The sequence below is a fragment of the Homalodisca vitripennis genome, chromosome 2, assembly GCF_021130785.1.
Source record: "Homalodisca vitripennis isolate AUS2020 chromosome 2, UT_GWSS_2.1, whole genome shotgun sequence".
In the NCBI taxonomy this organism is placed as follows: domain Eukaryota; kingdom Metazoa; phylum Arthropoda; class Insecta; order Hemiptera; family Cicadellidae; genus Homalodisca; species Homalodisca vitripennis.
In genome coordinates this window covers 175,049,359-175,068,351 of record NC_060208.1, presented here as the reverse complement: position 1 = coordinate 175,068,351, position 18,993 = coordinate 175,049,359, and the positions used below count along the sequence as shown (strand labels likewise).

Below are 18,993 nucleotides of genomic sequence, written 5' to 3'. Positions count from 1 at the left end.
TCAGAGCCCAATGCGGATCAGCTTCCACATTTTCGCGTTAAAAGGATGTTTCTAAAGGTTTTATTAACTACTAGCTTTCCACCGCAATGGATACAGAAAAACGGCTTGTTTATGCTGTTTTACTCTATGGCGTGTGCATGTTCCCGACTGATCATCCTCACAGTTGATGTAAAATAAAATCGATAGCACTAGTTAAGTCCATTTGAGGCGGAACTTCGGTGACATGTTCTTCAATCAGCCAATAGAGACATCATGCCTTTGTTCCCAAGTTGTTTCTCGCTGGCCAATACCATCTGCATCGTAAGAGCTGAGTCATGTTGCATTGTTCTTTAAAGGGGTGACTTTGTCATACATCTAGATTAAACCTTTGGGTCTATAGTTATATTGTCAATTATAGTAAGTCTATTTAAAATTATATCGATGGTAGCCTATATTAACAATAACTTTAAAATAGTGAAAATTCCAGGCAACATATCTAAAAATATATCTTGGATAAAAATTGAAAAAATATTCCTAGACACTTATTTTAAAATATACCAGACACCGTAAACATCTTAATATAAAGAAATGAGTTTGAAACCTGCATAAGTCATTATTATCCTACGTCTGGAATAAAATAGCTAAAAATTATCAAAGATTATTAATTATTAAGTTGAAAGAAAAGCTTTACCACGTTTCAATTCATAATAAGTATTAGGGTAACATGGCATAACATGAGTAAGTATAAAATATCCTGCTCTACAACTTGGTTTAAAATGTAACAATGGCCAGAGATCAGTATTGGTCACCGTGGCCGATTATTCTAGATGGCATTAGCGGTGCCGGAATGCACTGTAGTCACATTTATTTATGATCAGCTGTTCAATTTTACAACCATATTTTACTTCGTCGTGTACAGTTGCTCAAAGGACTTCTTTTGTACAGATCGTAGTAGTGTGGTATGGTTGCTATAACGGACGGATATATATAAGGAATGATGTCATTTAAACAATAATACATTTAGTACAAAATAGTGTTTCATTGTCAAGGCAAATGGATGGTTTTGGTTTATCCTAAAACCCAAAACCAAAATAATTGGAAATATTTTATTTATAATCTGAGTTTTAAAATCGGTTCAATAACAACGAAATATAACGCTATATTACTCAGTAGCGGATGAAGTTCACTTTACATGGGGTCTGTTTGAGTTCAGGAACAAAAGCGTCGTTGTCCTTAATGATAATAATACTTAATTCACGCGAATGTGATTGCTATTGATTCTTGAACATAGTGTATTCTCTGTAATACCTGAATTTAAATGAGCTTAGTTATATTTTATGCCTTTAAAAGGCCATGTGGCTTTATTTGTATTTATAAGGCGTTAATAGTTAAAATGTATATTTACTAATTGTAATCGACCTCCAAGCAACTCACCCTTTGGTGTCCTGGTATCGGGCAGCGTGAGCCAAAGCGGGACCAGGATGGGCGCCACCAACATATAGGTGAGTCTCTTCCTTCCGGTGTCCGGCCAGGACATGTCCAGGGGCTCATTCGCGTCTTCATCGTCATCCTGAAAACCGACATACATGCATGAGAATAAGTACTTAAAAAACTAACAGTAAATATATGGAGATCGGTATAAACTAAGAGTAATTTTATTAACGGACGTTTCGGTGTTATAACACATTGAACATCCATTGGAAACACACCAAACTCTTTGAACAGTCTCAATCTGTACTGCAAATAAGCAATATTATCTTTTTGTGTATATATTCTTGTACACACAATATCCGCTTGTTTGCTTAAGCCAGATGCTACTTAATGAGGACGCTACCGCACGTTTTTGTTGATATACGTTTACTTTTCTATGGATTTTCGTTTTAGATGAAAGAACCAAGATGTTGTACTTTGGTGCGGGGTTAGGGACTATTTTGTTTTACCTTAATAGGTCAACATTTATGGACCGTTTTGATATGATTACAGTAAAAAGATATTTTTATTATCCCATTATGCATTATGAGTAAGCAGTTAGACTGGTAACTAAAGGAAAAAATAAAAATAAAGAATTCAATTAAATTATTTTTTTTATAGACAAAATTGCTAAAAATTTACTACACTATATTTCATTAGCTCCGCACGGCACTGACGATACTGTAAAAATGTAATAAGACTATTATTTATCCAGCAATAAAGTAGCACGACTCATACATTCTCGTAAAGTTTCCATGGTAGACTGTACAGTTGTCTTTTAATTTGTTCATAAGTATTTTTAAGAATGCCAGTTATCCTTACTAGTCACCGGTGGAATCTCTAGTAGGAGATCCGTGAGATCAAAGTTTACCTGAAAGTTCAATCTTAATATGCACAAACAATTTGCGCATAACAAGAAGATTATGAAAATAAGATGAATTACGTGCAGTGAAATCCTTACCTAAAGGCAAGACAAAAGAGAAAGATTGGGCGATGAAAATTGAAAAATACATTCAGGTGTAAACTGGCCTATTTACTTAGGTATTGACTAAATCCATTCTAGTGATGGTGTCGATTTCAGGTACGGAACCTCTCTCCCAAAATAAAATTCATTTATCCCATCTCATCGAGAATATTACAATGTTATTACGAACAGCTATTACACTACGAGACAGTCTCAGTGGCTGGTTATCTCGATACTTGATCTATTTTTCAGCTTGCAAACAACTTATCACGGGTATTACATTACCTGAATGTCAGTTATAATACAGGCCCCTTACCAAGTACCGCACGACGACGTCTTTCAGCGATATTGATTGATTCTTATTGTTGCACGTTCCAAAACCAACAAAATTGACTTGCTATAAGAATACATGTAATATGACACATACATAACTATGAGTTAATGCTAAGGGTTAATAATTACTGTTTATGTGGAAAATTTCGTTTGTTAGATCCAGTCTTTATTCGTTAGCTATACAGTCTTAGTAGGAATTTGAACTGGACTGACCATACAACAGTGCTTTCATCATTTGTCCTGCGTATTACTATTAGTTGAAAGATAATAAGAAAATGAGTAAACTAAACATAATACTGATTCACAATTCTAATTAATCGAGAGGTTAACCCTTGTTGTTGAAGCGATGGCGTTTTTGAGCCTCTCTGTCTAACCCGTAACGTGTAAAATCTAAATCTATTAACACTTGTAATTCAAATTTTGATTAATATTTTCACCATTAAGTTAGAAAGGCCTCATATGAAAAGTGTAAAATAAATGCTACTTATTTTTATAACATACTCATTGATTTTTACATTGGAATCTTCGAAAAAATAGAAATCTTCTTAGCATTATGAGATATATTCCTGATAAATTAAACATAACAAGATATAACCACATGTACAGGTAGCGATAAACAAATCCAGGTAGCAAACTACCGCAGTCAGGTCGGACTTCTCCCCCCACAATTTTGCGGCCGACAGGCATGTAACCGAGCTGCTATCTTTTACGTGACCTGCGTGTCGAGCAGGGTTGAGTTGTATACTGCCTGCAAACTGTTGTGGCATTCGATAAATGTCCATCAAACTTTGGGTTCAACATTGGTCCTCGTGCATAACAATGAAAAGGTAAACACGATTTCGATCTTTCCGGAGAATCTCTGATTTAGTAGACGTTTCTCTTATTTGATACGACCTTTCCATAAATAAAGAGTGATCTTACTCAGAATAGAAATATTATATGTAATACAAGATGTTTAAGAAAATTCTTTGCAAGCATCCACAATGCATAAGTAAAATAATGAAAGAAACAGGATTTTCCGGACATTTGCCATTGTCACTGATACAAAAAATCACTGATTTTACAATTGATATTTTGTATCACTGAACGATGGCTAATGTTTGTAAAAATCCTATTTCTTTCATAATTCTTCCATTGTCAAAAACAAACTTAAAAAAAAACTTAAATAATGACAAACAACTTTTTAATTTGTAGTTTTTTTTGGTATAAACGTGGATTATATCTGTTGGGAGCTGAGAATAAGCTATTGCTATATGGGGTATTTCATAAAATATTTAGGGCGAGAGAATTTATTGGGGAGAAAGTTTGATTCGATTTCAATGGATTGATGAATTCTCAAATTAGCTGAATGCCATTTCAGATCATACTAGAACGAAACATTTTTATTCATACGGTTGTGTAGTATCGATTTGTACGGTATTTTACTGAAATAATCTGAGGCTAAATCCACTTTCCTCAACAGATCGTTGAGAAAACATGTTGCTATATTGCAAAATTAATATATTAGGCAGTTTAATCTTATATTATCCTAAATACAAGGAAATCTCGTGAATATTAGCCTATTATAAATAAATCCCGATTCTAAACTTGGATACGGTCTTCAGCAATGTGCAATGAAAGTTAGGAGATCAAAGTACACTGTAAAATTTTATTAAGGCCGGAAGAGCTGGGCTGAGAATTAAATCTCAATTAACGGTGATTAACGAGCCTACAGTACGCCGCACCGCGCCGGTTGGTTGTGATAATCGGTAATTAAGATTCCACGAGCACAGTGCAGCCTGTCCCCCCGGAGCAGTTGGTGATGCTGCCCTCTGCTTGAATTATACAGCCACGCGCTTTTACACAGAATCTCATTTATTTGCTTTTTGCATCCCAGAACGATTGTGCACTTCCCAAACGAACAGCTAGAGAAATAACACGTCAGTTAGCACCCAGTTAGCTTTTATTTATCCATATAAAGTCTGATATATAAAATATTCAATTAAATATTGATATGGTTTGTTTATGATCTTAGTACATAAACATGTGAGTGTTTATAGTAGAGACTTAAGATTCAAGAATACTATTCTTACAATTTCCAATTAAATTTTGTTCCATATCAGTTATACTATATGATAAAACAAGTTTCAGGATATGAGGTTGAGTTAATATAGGAACAAACTTAAAATAGAACTTTCCAATGGTTTGATAAGATTATTAAAATAAAGTACATTTTATAGATAGATTCCTGTATTATCTTTTAAGAATGACTTAATTAAGACGTTGTGTTATGTCTCTAATTTGCAGCAAAGTGTCATTTTCACCAAATATAGTGTTATGGCAGTACACCAAAGTTATTTTAAAGATGAAATATCTGTAAAACCTTAATAATATGATATATTTGTATTGAATATTTCCGAGTTGGAATATAAAACCAAATATAATATTAAGTTAATTAAAAAATTAATAAAAGCATAGCAAACTATAGAAAGTATACTTTTAATATATTCTACTATGCGATAAATAATCGTAGGTGGACCGAATTTCTAAGAAATACGGACATTTACAACTTTAGAACAAAAAAATTCTATCATATGATATTTATTCAGAACGAAGATGATTTCGCAGCACACATTTTGCGAATTTACTTTTGATGATTGTTAAGAAACGACTTTTAAAATATCACAATCAGACTTTGGAAATTCGCAAAACATGACATTTTAATAAATTACGAATAAAAGTTATAACTAGTATTATTTTACGCACATCAATTTCGCTAGTAAAATATAACCACAAAATATTTATATTTCAAAAGTCCTAATGCACTAAGCTTGGTATGTCATTGACCGCGAAGTCTATGAATTTAAAATGTGGAGAGAGGTGTTGGACTAACAGCTCAAACTGAATAGCCTGATGAGACAACGCTCATGTTGTTGCTGCAGGATACTTTATTCACTCGCTCCTATTTTTTATCAAATTGGAAGCTAACACTATCAGTCATATGTATTCATAAATATGATCCTCGTTTACAAGAAAAACGCGATATAAATAAACTAAAAATGTGGACTTAACTCATAAATCTTCTTAACTATGAATTACAACACATTATACGTTTTTAATGTATACATTATTTTACGCCAATTACAGATTTTTAACATCAAGATTATATTATATTACACGTTTAAATTAAATATCATTAGTATTAATTGTTATTACTTATACTATTATTAGGACCAAGGTAAAGATGATCACTAACGCTCAGCCATATTCCACTGGGTGAAATGCACTATCATCGAACTCCATGTTGCTTATATAAAAATGATGCTGCAAGCAAAATATTTAGTCAATAGGTCAGTTCATTCTCAAGATATTAAGACAAACGGGTAGGCAGCATTGCAATTTTTCCAGTCCCTCGATTGATGGGCTTCGCTAACGCTCAGCAAATTAATGTGGTGACATCTTTTAATTTACTTGTAGTGAGAGTTGTTTTTTAACTATTCTTCTCTAGAAGAAAGTATTTGTTTATATATGTACTAGAATTGTTAGCCAGATCTTTAATACAGATTATGTTGTTTCCTTGCGTGTACATCAAGTATAGGTTCTAATAGTTGTATTTTCATTTTACTAACAATGAAAAAGTTTACCTCAGACTTCGATTTTAATACTTTAAATAATTCCCGAAGAGAAATCATCAGTTTTTGTAACATATATCAAAAAATCGTAATATGTAAGTAATGAGTTTAAAGTAAAAATAAGAGTTTTAAAATGTATCATGGAAAAACATTAAAAATGATTTACTATTTTGCATCTTACAGTTCTACGTACTACTGAAGCATGAGACAGGTATTGTAATTTAACAATGACTGAAAGGATCGGGAAGTAGAGGTAGGCTAGATAGATATATACGGTACAACCAATTGTGTTCCTGATGTGTTGATTGCAGTGTTTGATGATATGTCGCTGGTGTCATCCAATAGTAGATTACTGCACCACTCATTGTGGTCAACCAAATCACAATGATGATCTATGCAATGTTCGAGGACGTCAATTCAATGCTTTGCTTTTATAGTCCGGAAAAGTTTGAATAATAATGCAAAGTGCCTTCAAATAAAATCTCAACATTTATCCTATACATTTATTCAAAATCAGGATGAAATTGAATGTTTAAGATAGTGCAAGTATATTAATATTAGTTTAATAATGACTGTAGTTTTTTCTTTACAAGTTGAAGAACAAAACAGGATTGTAACAATTTTCGTTATTAAATTTATCTTTGTCAATAAATATCTTTTCTGAATATATATCATATAATAGAAAGTTTTTGAATACTGAAGTTGTAAATGTCCGCATTTCTTAGAAATTAAATCCACCTACGACTATATCTTGCATAGTAGAATATATTAAAAGTATGCTTTCTATAATTTGATATACTTTTATTAATTTATGAACTAACTTGGAAATAATACTTGGTTTTATATTTCAAATTCAAATATGTATAAATGAATGTTTGTTTGTATGTCATTTATAGAATCGTAAACTATGTGACCGATCATTATGAAAGTTTTTATGTACATGTATTTTTCCACGGAGAAGGTTTATATGCTATGCCCATTGATATAACTCGCCACCAGGCGGTACTGTAAAAGATAAGTGTTCAAAGCGCCTGTACGTTATAAACCGCAATTACGAGACAGTTACCTATATTAAACAGTCAAACACTATTTGAAGGCGCTAAGTTATGATGTATATTTGTCTTTAAAATAAATTTTAGGTTGAACTTAAAGGTTGAGTGTTAGACCACTTTATTATAAAGTACATGTACGTGTACAATACACTTTGACAGATTTTCTTGATCGTGAAATCAAACTCTACATCGGCGTTGTAAGTATAATTCACTTGAACCAGAAGTGCTCATACACGGGCAAAGCGTGAGAAGCCACAGGAAACAACAAGTGTTCAATAAAAGGATATTTGAAGCTTCTTACTTTATGGAGCAAGGGGATTACAATCGACATTGTGTTGCACTAACTTAAATTAATATATATCTCCAAAGTAATGGATTGAAATACGTGATAAAAGCTTAATAGATGTGAATATTCAAACCATCTATAACGGAGGATTAAAAGTTGAACAGTTTTGCCAACTTGCATGCAACCAGGTAGAAAAAAGTCCCCACTTTTAGAGAAAAGTTTTGCCAGCTCCCTGAGTGATAGTAAAATATAAAATATTTCTAGTCTATAATAGCTAAAGCGTTTGAAAGAGGAAACTAATGTTTCATTGACAATCAGCCAAATGTATTGGAGCGACGTGCACAACAATCGAACTCGATACTGCCTGTATATAAATAAATTTTCAATCATAATTTAATGTTCAATGATCTAAGGCGTTCTCTAGATATCGTAAAAAGATATATTTTACCAGCCTCTCACTAACGGGTTTTGCTATCGCTCAGGCAATTACGGTTTTACAATTTCCATATTCAGGAAGCTCACTTTGGATTATAAGATTAAATAATAAATTCTTTACTAATTATTTGCCAACTTTGAGTACTGGGACTGCTTATTTAGAAATCATCAACCTTCTTAAACAATTATATGAGGCTAGTCCCGTTCTCCCCAAAAGCATTTTTTTGCAGCATTTCAAACTTTTCAACTGGTTGATGAAATGCGCTTCATTCAACCTTGCAAGACAAACGATAAACGATAATACTTCAAACGATAGTATAAATATAAATCTATACCTAGTTGATAAAATAAAATAATATGCTAACATATAATAAAGACACCTAAACTATTACATGTGCTCGCACTGAGAGGTTTTACTAAAATACCAGGTAGTTAACTTAAAAATAAGTACTAGTGAACGGATTTCTCTTGCGAAAGTATAATGTGAATTTCTAAGACCTATATTTTACCTATATTTTATTATACATTACAAAATCTATTAAACAAAACAACTGTATCCATATAAAAGTAGCTACAAAGATATAATGTAGCTGGTTAGCTCATTATATATATATATATATATATATATATATATATATATATATATATATATATATATTATAATATAAATAAGTCCGCTTCTCACTGACAGTCGAAGGTTTCCAGAGCTGGTTGGAGAATTTAGTTCATACAGCCTCGTTTTTATTTACACATGCAGTAGCATACTCAATATGATTTCGGATTTGTAAAACGGGGTTTTGAATATTTATATTTATAAGTTAATAAATACAACTTTTTAAGTTCCAAAACTTGATAATTCTATCCAAATTAAAAAAAAAACATTATTTATCTAGTGTATATTTACTGGTTTGTTGTAACGAATACTGCTAGGAAGTGACTAATTATTATTTCTTTATACATGTACCTTGTTAAAGGATAAATAAATGCAAGGTTTTGAAATCTCGCAAATCCAGATTTTTAAAATAACTAATTATATACAAAAATTCATAAAACGTATCATGAATATGTAGGTTATGTTCATACATACAAAATGAAGTGCCGGTAGCCATCTGTGCTAGCCCATTAGCCTATATCTTACATTGTCAGTCAATAGGATATTTCTTTTGTGGCATTACTTAATAGTGTTATATTGGCTAGGTTATCTATTGTGTATTTTGTGTTCTTTATTGATGTTATTATGCATTATTTTATTGGCTAAACAATTACTATTTGACATTCCTCAAATCCTACTTATGTTGTAATTATTGAATTTAAAAATATTTTAAGCTTTGTGGTAAAAATATAAAACTACTAGTAGGTTCCCAACCCTCATTTTCAAAGTTTAAAAGACGATTGAATGAAATTATGTAATAGCTGAAAATAGTATTGGCAGTTATTGCTTTCATCTCCTATGATTTTTGTTAACAATTTAAGTATTAAAATACGTTGAATTGTAGTTCCTAAGTCACAAAATAGTGATGATAATATGCAAAGCACGTTGTTATATATTTCTCTAATGTTCTCAAAATAACATCACGTTTATATTTCATAATTTGATGCTTAATGTCTACTTATATAAGTAAGATTCTATTTATATATTTTATTAAGTGTCCATTAGTTTGATTGTTTTATTTGATGTATATAACACTCAAAGTTCGTAAAACCAAAGAAATTAGAATATTTAGAAAATAATATTATATTATTCCTACAAAAGTGATGTATCACGTGTCTTCTACACTATAAGTAACTCTAAACGATGCTTAATAGAAGTGGTGTGTGCGCGTTTTGGTGAAGGACGAAGAAAGGATAGAAATCGGAAGCAGAGGGAGGTATAGTGCAGTCTGCTAACTATTGGCTTCCTGCTATGCAAGTGTGTGTGCGTGTGTGTTGTTGATGGAATGTGGGATGGAAAGATGAGGAGAGGATATAAATCGGTAGCAGAGGGAGGTATGGTGCAGTCTGCTAACTATTGGCTTCCTGCTATGCAGGTGTGTGTGCGTGTGTGTTGGTGAAGGAATGAGGAATGGAAAGATGAAGAGAGGATATAAATCGGAAGCAGAGGGGGTATGGTGCAGTCTGCTAACTATTGGCTTTCCGCCACGCAGAAATCTCTCGGATATATATCGGGGTCACTCAGCGCACCGCACCCTCTGTTGTTCGAGGAGGGTGGCGAGTACACCTTTTAAACACTCTGAGTAACAATAGTGGAACTACAGTAATACATCCAGAACGCGTTTTCAACTGACAAAATAGCCGTCTTATCTTACTTGGCAGGCTTGTCATAGAATTTCGCGTAAAAAGTTATGTACAGATTTTAAGGACTTCACAGGGAGAGTGAATGGAAGTTCAACAGTAAGGTGAAGCGGATTTGTGTAATCACACAAGAGCTGGTTAGATGGTTAAAAATTAGTTACGACAATATATTCACCCAATTTTCAGAATGTTCTTAACCGTGATCAATGTACTCAAAAAGGTCAACGCAAGTTTAATTTAGAGTCAGAACGATTAATTTCTGTTCAGTGAAATGATCGGGTCTAAATAGTCTACACAGATAAATCCTTAGTATTTTTACGAACAAATCCGTCTTTTGTCAAACTAAATTCTGGCGAGTTTACGTCACATTTGAGTCTTTAACGTTTTGTGTATTCTTAATCCCAAGACTTTCGACACTTGAAGAAATTCTGTTGCACCTTCATATTGGATACTTAATAAAATACATTGGCACTTCGTATTATTTCGTAGTAAAACTTCAGTTTTTCTCTTCAACCTTTACTTCAGTTTTTTCATTGGCCTTTACACTTTCATAGACTTGAATGCGGTTCCGGAGATCGGTTACCTTCCTTTGAGCAAGTATATACGTTTATTATTGGCTGTACATAGCGACCCCTATCAGTCGAGGGGCTAGACAATTTTAATTTATGTTTGAATGTCTGCACATATCTCGAAAATGAATGACCTATCGAGTTGAACTTTTGCATCAAGCTTCATTTGAATGTAAGCAATATCGGGTTCGATGATGGTGCATGGAATTTGGCTAGGAGTATGGAAATATGTTTACATTGGTCTCATGGGTAACTACGATGACAACGAAAAGATAGCAGATATGTAAACAAACTGAATGAAGGCATATGAGATTTTAGTATGGAATGTAGTAATATGTAAGATGTAGATTATTTATACAGTAAAAGAAAAAGTAAGCTAAGTAATATAAAACATTAATTACTCCCTCGCGTTTAACTGATAGCCTATGCAATAAAGTAAATATTTATATTTTATTTTTATAATTTTGTAACAATTACGGTTGATTTTAACGCGTGATAATAATATTTACACTTAAATTGCAAGATAAAAACGATACTATTCGTTGAATTTAGAATGAATAAATTTTACAAAAATTGTATAGCCTACAAATTTATAGAAATAGAGTCAAACTTGAATAATTCCAACATTTTCAGTTCGAAGTTTTGAGTAGAATGAAATCTTATCGTAGTCTCTTGAGACTCTAGTTCAACAAGGTAAGACACACCACGTGTCAGAATTCTCCCTAGCTTGTATGATAAAATCCACGTAGCTCATTTCATTCCTAACATGTCCTATACACAGATATCCGTACAGAAAAAAATGTTTACACACTCCCAATAAGAATAAAGAGGAAGCATGTCAGCCTACTAAGTGGTAGACTTCAATGATGCCTAAAATGTATATATGTCATAGATGGACATATACCACCATTACAACTCATACTTGCCTACGTAGAAATAGTGTTTCAAGCAAAGTTTTAAGTGTATGGATGATATATACTTAAGCATAATATATTTTAAGTATACCTTTCTCGAGATATCTTGCGTATAATCAGACTACATATGTTATTACTCAACATTTTGAAATGTAACATGATTATTACAACTGCATTTACTCTGCGATTTTCTCGTTGCCACCACTTTATGGTTATCCATATAATAAATATGTGTTCGCTAACGCTTAGACCACTGAATGGAATGACCACTAGCATCGGACTTTACGTTGCCTATATAGAAGTAAAACTTCATACAAGTCTATAAGTCAGTTCGATCTCGAGTTATAGTAAGAAAAGACAGACAGACATGCAACTTTTTCAACAATTCCATGGTCATAATCCATCATAATAAAACTCTTATCTGTGTAGTAATGAAGTTTCTAAAAAAATTTAGTCTACAGATGAATTTTCTTGAAATCTTGCTACATAATACATTTATTTTTTGTTCATCTTATTAGGTATCATATGAGTTTATAATAAATTTAAGCATAATAAATCACCAAAAGATTATGTTAAACTGTAATATGATTGTTCAAAGTTTCTTTACAAATTTATTTAGTCAGCAATTTTATTGTTGCCGTCATAGTTACCCTTAAGACCAATGCTAAAATCTATTTAAATAATTAATTAATTGAGTTTAAAAAAACTCTGCCAAAACTATTCATATTAAAAAATAACATGTCACGAGATTGCGTTTAAAGGAAAACTTAACTCAATAGAGTAATGAAAAGTGGTTAAATTTCAGCTATATATTTTGCATCATAATAATATGCACATAAAAAATATAAAGGCTAATAGAAAAAGATAAATAATAGATTGGAAAGTCAATGCTTTAGCATTGTAGTTTGGTCACAAGATTTAATTTCAGCACAATCTTGTGTTATAGTGCCCTCTATAGCTCACAGGAAAGTTTTTGATGTAAAACTATAAACCTAGCTTAGTAAAAAAACGAGAGTGGGTGCAAAAATCCTTGAGATATTATCAGCATACTTAAAACTGTACATTACACTTTATTTCTAAGAGAGTTTAGTTTTATGATAAGGCAGGTATAACCACAGAATTTGGCTGAGCGCCATTAGAGCCTATCACACAGTAGGCTGACACAATTTCTCTTCTGTCGATCGGGGATGTAAAAACTATTCTGACGATTGTATGGCTGAGGATCTGTCCACAGGACACCTCGAGAATGAAATGAACCATAGATTTGAAAATTTTCAAGTAACCTCAGCGAAGATTTTTACGCCATACGTGTGTGACGTACTCCACCTTGCATTAACTTAACCAGTTAGGATGTAACTTACTATGAAAAAAATAGTAGAAAAGTTGCGCATGAAAACTAGCGGCTTTGAAATTTGCTACAATTCCGTCGGAGCTTCTGAACGTCGAGGCGCAAACGATTAACGTTTGAGTTTCGAAATTAGACAGAAATGATTCAATATACACAAAGATGAATGGACTGTCATGAAGTTTCAATAAATCGTTTCACTAGAGGACTCGCTGGGATTTCAACGGAACTGGCTCATACATATGTAAATGAGCGAAAATATGGAGTTCTCCTGTGGGAAATATCCTGTTGACCTGGCATTTCGAACTGATTTATCTTAAACGTGATTAGATTGTGGTTTAGACTTTTCCGAATTAAAACGCGGTCTTTACTTTAAAAAATATGAATACAATGGATTAAATACGATCTAAAATCATAACTGAAGGATTCAAGAATATTATTTATTATGGCGCTGTAATGGCTTTATACGAAAGTATTTGGATGGATGAATTCTCAAACATTATATATGAAAAGAATTTAAACGGAAGTTTTAAATGAATCATAAAAAAGTATTAAGTACAAACACAAAAATGAACATGATACCAAGTTTCGGGCATGTTTAATCTCCTTTAAGTAGGTCTATTAAATTAGTTATCTTTGCGTTAGATCACTTAATACATTTGGGACAAATTAGAAAAAGAAGAGGGGTTTCAAAAGGTATAGCAGATTACAGAAAAAGTAAGTGTCAGTTCAAACAATTTTAGGTAGATTTCATCAATCTGCCTATTGCAATATTGCCCTAATGAAGGAATTTCCGGAAGATTCTTCGAGTTGTTTATGATAATGACCAACATAATCCATAACTACCATAACCAGAACAGTTATATATTGTGCATGTAAACTAATAATGCATCTTCGGTTTGCCATTTAGACATCACGACATCATGTGAAATCTATTTTTCTTCCGACTGGGCCGAAAGGGATAATAGTTATTGAGAGAAATTATTTGCATGTAGAATTTCTACATTCGCACAATATTTATTCATGAAACTGGTGAAAGTACTTCCTGTATCATTGAAGTCACTTATAAGTAGTTAATCTTAGACACCAAAATATTGACTCTTGGGACTGGACGAAGTTTTGTTTTGTAAACACGTCTCGATGTCTCCCGAGAGAGCGAGTTGGGCTCCGACTGTTGGGCCAACTGCAACTCGAGCATGGACTCGACAGTTTTGTTCTATCCCAAAGGATAAGGTTTATCTACCTTATCCGTAGGCAGAAGAGAATTTTAAATCATTTACTTCCTCTATCACTGACGTCGCTTCTAAATAGGTAGCACAATAAACATTAAAGTGCTAAAACATCCCCTATGATTTTGACAGATTTTGTGGGGCCTTCATAAAAAAACATTTTTCTTGTGTGCTTTTTCTAAAAACTGAATGTACAAGTTGTATATAGATTTTTTTGTAATAAATTAGTATTTATTTAGCATATTTTGGATTACTATATGAGTGTGTTTAGTAAAGTGTTATGTTGTGCTAAATGGGAAAAAAGTAAACAAAAAGTTAACAACTTTTCATCAGAACGGTAAGTAATAATTATTATTTTTTATTCGATAGATTTTGATTAAAAAACTATATATATATATATATATAAAACAGTTTACATTTTGAAATTTTTAATGTACGTGTTGCACTACAAGTGAATATAGTCAGAAACTCACCAAACAGGGCTCGATGCCTCCTGAGAGAGCGACGCCGTTGGGCTCCGACTGTTGGGCCAACTGCGTCTCTAGCGTGGACTGGACGTGGTTGGCGGCCGACGTCGAGGCGGCTCCGTTGTGAGGCTTTGTGGCGTCGAGAAGCACCTTGAGGGAGGCTATGGCGTGCAGTTGTGTCGCCTTCTCATCCACCTTGCCTGCAACACCGACCTCGTGTTGAGTGACGAGCAAGTATGCACTTCTGGAGTAGTCTCATTAGAGCTTGTAGCAACATACACAGAAGAAAGTTAGTTTCTCTGTTCAATCTAATGCCCAAGTGGCAAAGATTCAAGTATGGAGATACGTATACAAACAAGGTAGGAGGATTTAGAATCGATTTATACTCGAGAGATGAATAAAACCAATATCTACTCAAACGGTGACTTATAGAGATCAGCGATTGCCTAGGATTGTTTTTCAATACTTTGTATAAGGTCCGAATGTATACGTCTAAAATTATTTATCTTTCAAAAATAATGAGCGGTAAAAGAGATAAACCAAAAGGATAAATTTAAAACTGTATGAGTTGATTATTTATTTATTCCGGAAGACAATAATTATTACGATTAAGGTACCAAAATGTATTAACTCTAAATTAAAAATGTAATCTAGCTCTTTTAGTTTTCAAACGACTAGGATTTTCGGATGCTCGTATTATATATTTTTTATAGTAATAAATAGTATAATGTGCAAGTGGAAATAAGTCATATTACTAATTTACTTAACACAAAAGACTTTTTTTATTGTAAGATCGTTAAAAAAGAATTCATGGAACGAAGAATATTTTTCTTGGTCAAATCCGAACGAATATAACACATTTTCAGCACAAGAAGTGGATGGACAAATGTTTGGATTTTGCTAAACGGAAAGAACCCGTAATAAAATCATAAATTAATTATTAAAAACTATTTTATAGTTTTTGAATAAATCTCAATTATAGAGTAGAATTTAAAGGTCTTTTCAACTAATCGAAGCTGGTAATAATGATGTTTGGTATTTGCAGCCATCTGATCCAATAAAACTGCCTACGGCGCAGTACATTACTTGACGGCCAAATTTGTGCGGGATTTCTCCAAGTAGATCGCTATGGCAACTCAATCAATACCAGCTCATCAATATACTGGGCTGACCTTGCCCCCTCAACATTAGTCCACTTATGTGGTTATCGTTCTCAGCGATCGCGTACATTCTTAGCAAACCCACTCAAGTGGTTTTAAATAGTTGCAATCTTTAACTATTAGGAAATTCCATGATTTTGAATATTTTTAAATCTAAGTCGAAATTACAACCAATAATTTGCTTTAAATTGTTAGTAGCAAACGAGTTAGTTACAATGCTATGTATTAATTGTATGTATAAATGTATAATCAATAAATTATCATGAGATTAGATAATGAATGTCATTTATGTAGTCACTGATTTTGTTGTAGAAATAGAAGAGGGTGGGAAAGTAGAGCGCGTTACATCCTTTTGTATTTCTAAAACATTTTATGTATCATCGGTGATAATAATACAGTTTGGAGTATCAGCATGGTTAATCTTAGCTATCTGAAATATTAAAGCTTTCCTTCTGATAGAGTTTAATGCGTTGAAGAAAACACGCAAGTGAATCACATAGATACATTTAGAATGCCTCAAGGTTCATCCTTGTAACCAATATTGTTTTATTTATATATGAATGATATATGTGTAAAGCTACATGTTATACGATATCGTTTATGTCTAGCTAGCCAAGCGTAGTTTGTAATAATATTAATTGCTACCATCATGCGGTTGCGGTTAACCCAGAATTGAAAATTAGTGGTTTCCCGTACCAAGATGTATGTGAAATATTTAAATACCTTATGCTTTTGTGACTGAAGAAACTCGTGATATGGCTAATTTATATGGCTATATTATGTTAAGATTATGAAATTATTGTTGACACATAAAATGAAATTGTGTAAATATGTTCCTTGGAATTAAAAAAATCCTAATTGATATGATACAAACTAAAGTTGATATGACGAAACGTTTTAGAAGTGTGTATTGTAAGATTTAATACTTAAGTCACTAATCATTTTAGTATTAATTTATCTAAAGTAATTAATGCTATGGAATATTGTGACGACAAACATGTTTATAAATAATACCTAAATCTATATTATTATGTGGTGTTAATAGAAATTATAAATTATCAAATGTTCACATTTTGTGACCAATAATATTTTGGAAAGTGATAAAGGAATGAAGACGAAGAAATATCAAAGTGACTGATTATTGATTTGGGTTATTGATAAAGAACGGCCACAGCCATCGGTTAGAGTATGAAACTTTCTGAACATCTTTAGTATGAATTTAGCATTACATTTAAGCATTTTTACTCGAAAAGAATGAAATGTATTGAGCGAAAATCCATTAATTTTTTTAAAGTTTTATATTATAAATATGAAAACTTATATTTCCTTTTAAAATCGGTAAAACATGTAATGATTAAAGTTACACGGACTTAGGATCGTTCTACTGGGCTTTAATATAATTTAAATATTACAATATATATGTAGCCAGGAAAGGAACTCACGCTTCAAAACTGATTAAAAGGAAAGTAATCGAGGAACATCTATCTAGCTGGATTAAAAAACGAGTTCCCTGTACCGAGAAAGCCTTTTAGCGTACCCTCAGAGGGTGAGGTTATCGCCGTTGAACATAAATAATCGATACCCATGCCACCGTATCAAAACTGTGTCAAAACAAATAACCAGTGATGCATCAGTTTTTTTTTTAAAAAGGTATGAGAATTATGATTCAGGAAAATTCGCATTTTAGAAATTACTTTAGAAACTAAAAAATGCACAACAAATGTGTGTGCAAGAAGTTATTAGAAAGCACATTTTTAAACTTCGGTTTAAAAAATATGAGGAAAAATATAAGAAAAAAGATATAAGAAATGACTTGTGACTTTTAGTAATATCCGAGCTGTTAATAAATTTCCCCAGCGTGGTACGGTGACCAGGGAGACAAACCAACTTAGAATGCATGGAATTTATGGCGTCACCGGCTATGACGTCATAGTCTTCGCTCTGACGTCTGATAGGATGAAATATGGGAGTTAATATTGGAGTTACCGAGTCTTCACATGTCTAACATATTTCCATGACTGAAAGTAATACATAATAATATGAACGGTAGTATTAATAATGCAATTTGTCATTAATATAAAGTACTGAAACTATATACAGTAAAACAAAATAACAAGTTATAAAATATTTAGTGAAATAAAATGTAAACGTAGTGATAATTGATCACTTTGGAATATCAAGAATCTTTAACTTTTACCTTAAAAAGTATCTAAACATGATAAAAGAAACATAGAGGATTTTTAGAGTAAAGTATTATGTCTCATCCGACCGTATCATATTTTTATAAACCTTCGTACCAATAAAGGGTACAGTATAAATTTATAGTCTTAGTGAAATTGTATAAGTACCTTTATTTTTATAAATAAACTGCATTCAGGTATAATCCTAACATTCTTTCGTTTCGCAAATGGTCAAGTATGAAATTCAGGCTATAACAGATGTGTAGTATTAATGTTTGAATATTTACACAGTATCTACAAAATTGTAACATATTCAAGTGTAATCATGTGGTATTGCCATACCACTCTCTACTGACGTTTGTTATTATTACCGATTGTCATTACCGTCACTATCAGAAAATTACAGCTAATAGTCCAGGACCCGACAGTCAATTTGCATTGTATACGCACGCAAACAGGTTTTTCTTGGAATCGATAGAGAAATTTCACCTAAGAGAGAATTAGTTTGCTGTGCTAGTTTTATTAAAGTTCATAGTGGCTGGGTATTAAAAGTATTAAATGGGTAACAAAAAGATAAAAAATACGAAACGAGAATTTTTAAGAATTATTTTTATCTTTAAACCTTTAAAACCAACTGTCAGACACGTCAATTAATATTAATCAGCTAACCTTATAGAAATCTTGAAAGACTCTACTTTCAGTCCTTT

The 18,993-nt window shown here is 32.4% G+C and overlaps 1 protein-coding gene across 2 annotated transcripts in view; it reads right to left on the bottom strand.

The window, feature by feature from the left end:
* LOC124355061 (sodium/potassium/calcium exchanger Nckx30C) overlaps positions 1-18,993 on the bottom strand; it is a 495,401-nt gene that overhangs the window by 19,580 nt on the left and 456,828 nt on the right. For both annotated transcript variants that reach the window (XM_046805974.1, XM_046805976.1), the window contains 2 exons: positions 14,953-15,146; positions 1,414-1,549 (listed from right to left, as the gene is read on the bottom strand). In XM_046805974.1, coding sequence (XP_046661930.1) covers positions 1,414-1,549; positions 14,953-15,146 — 330 coding nt within the window. The remainder of the gene's footprint in view (positions 1-1,413; positions 1,550-14,952; positions 15,147-18,993) is intronic.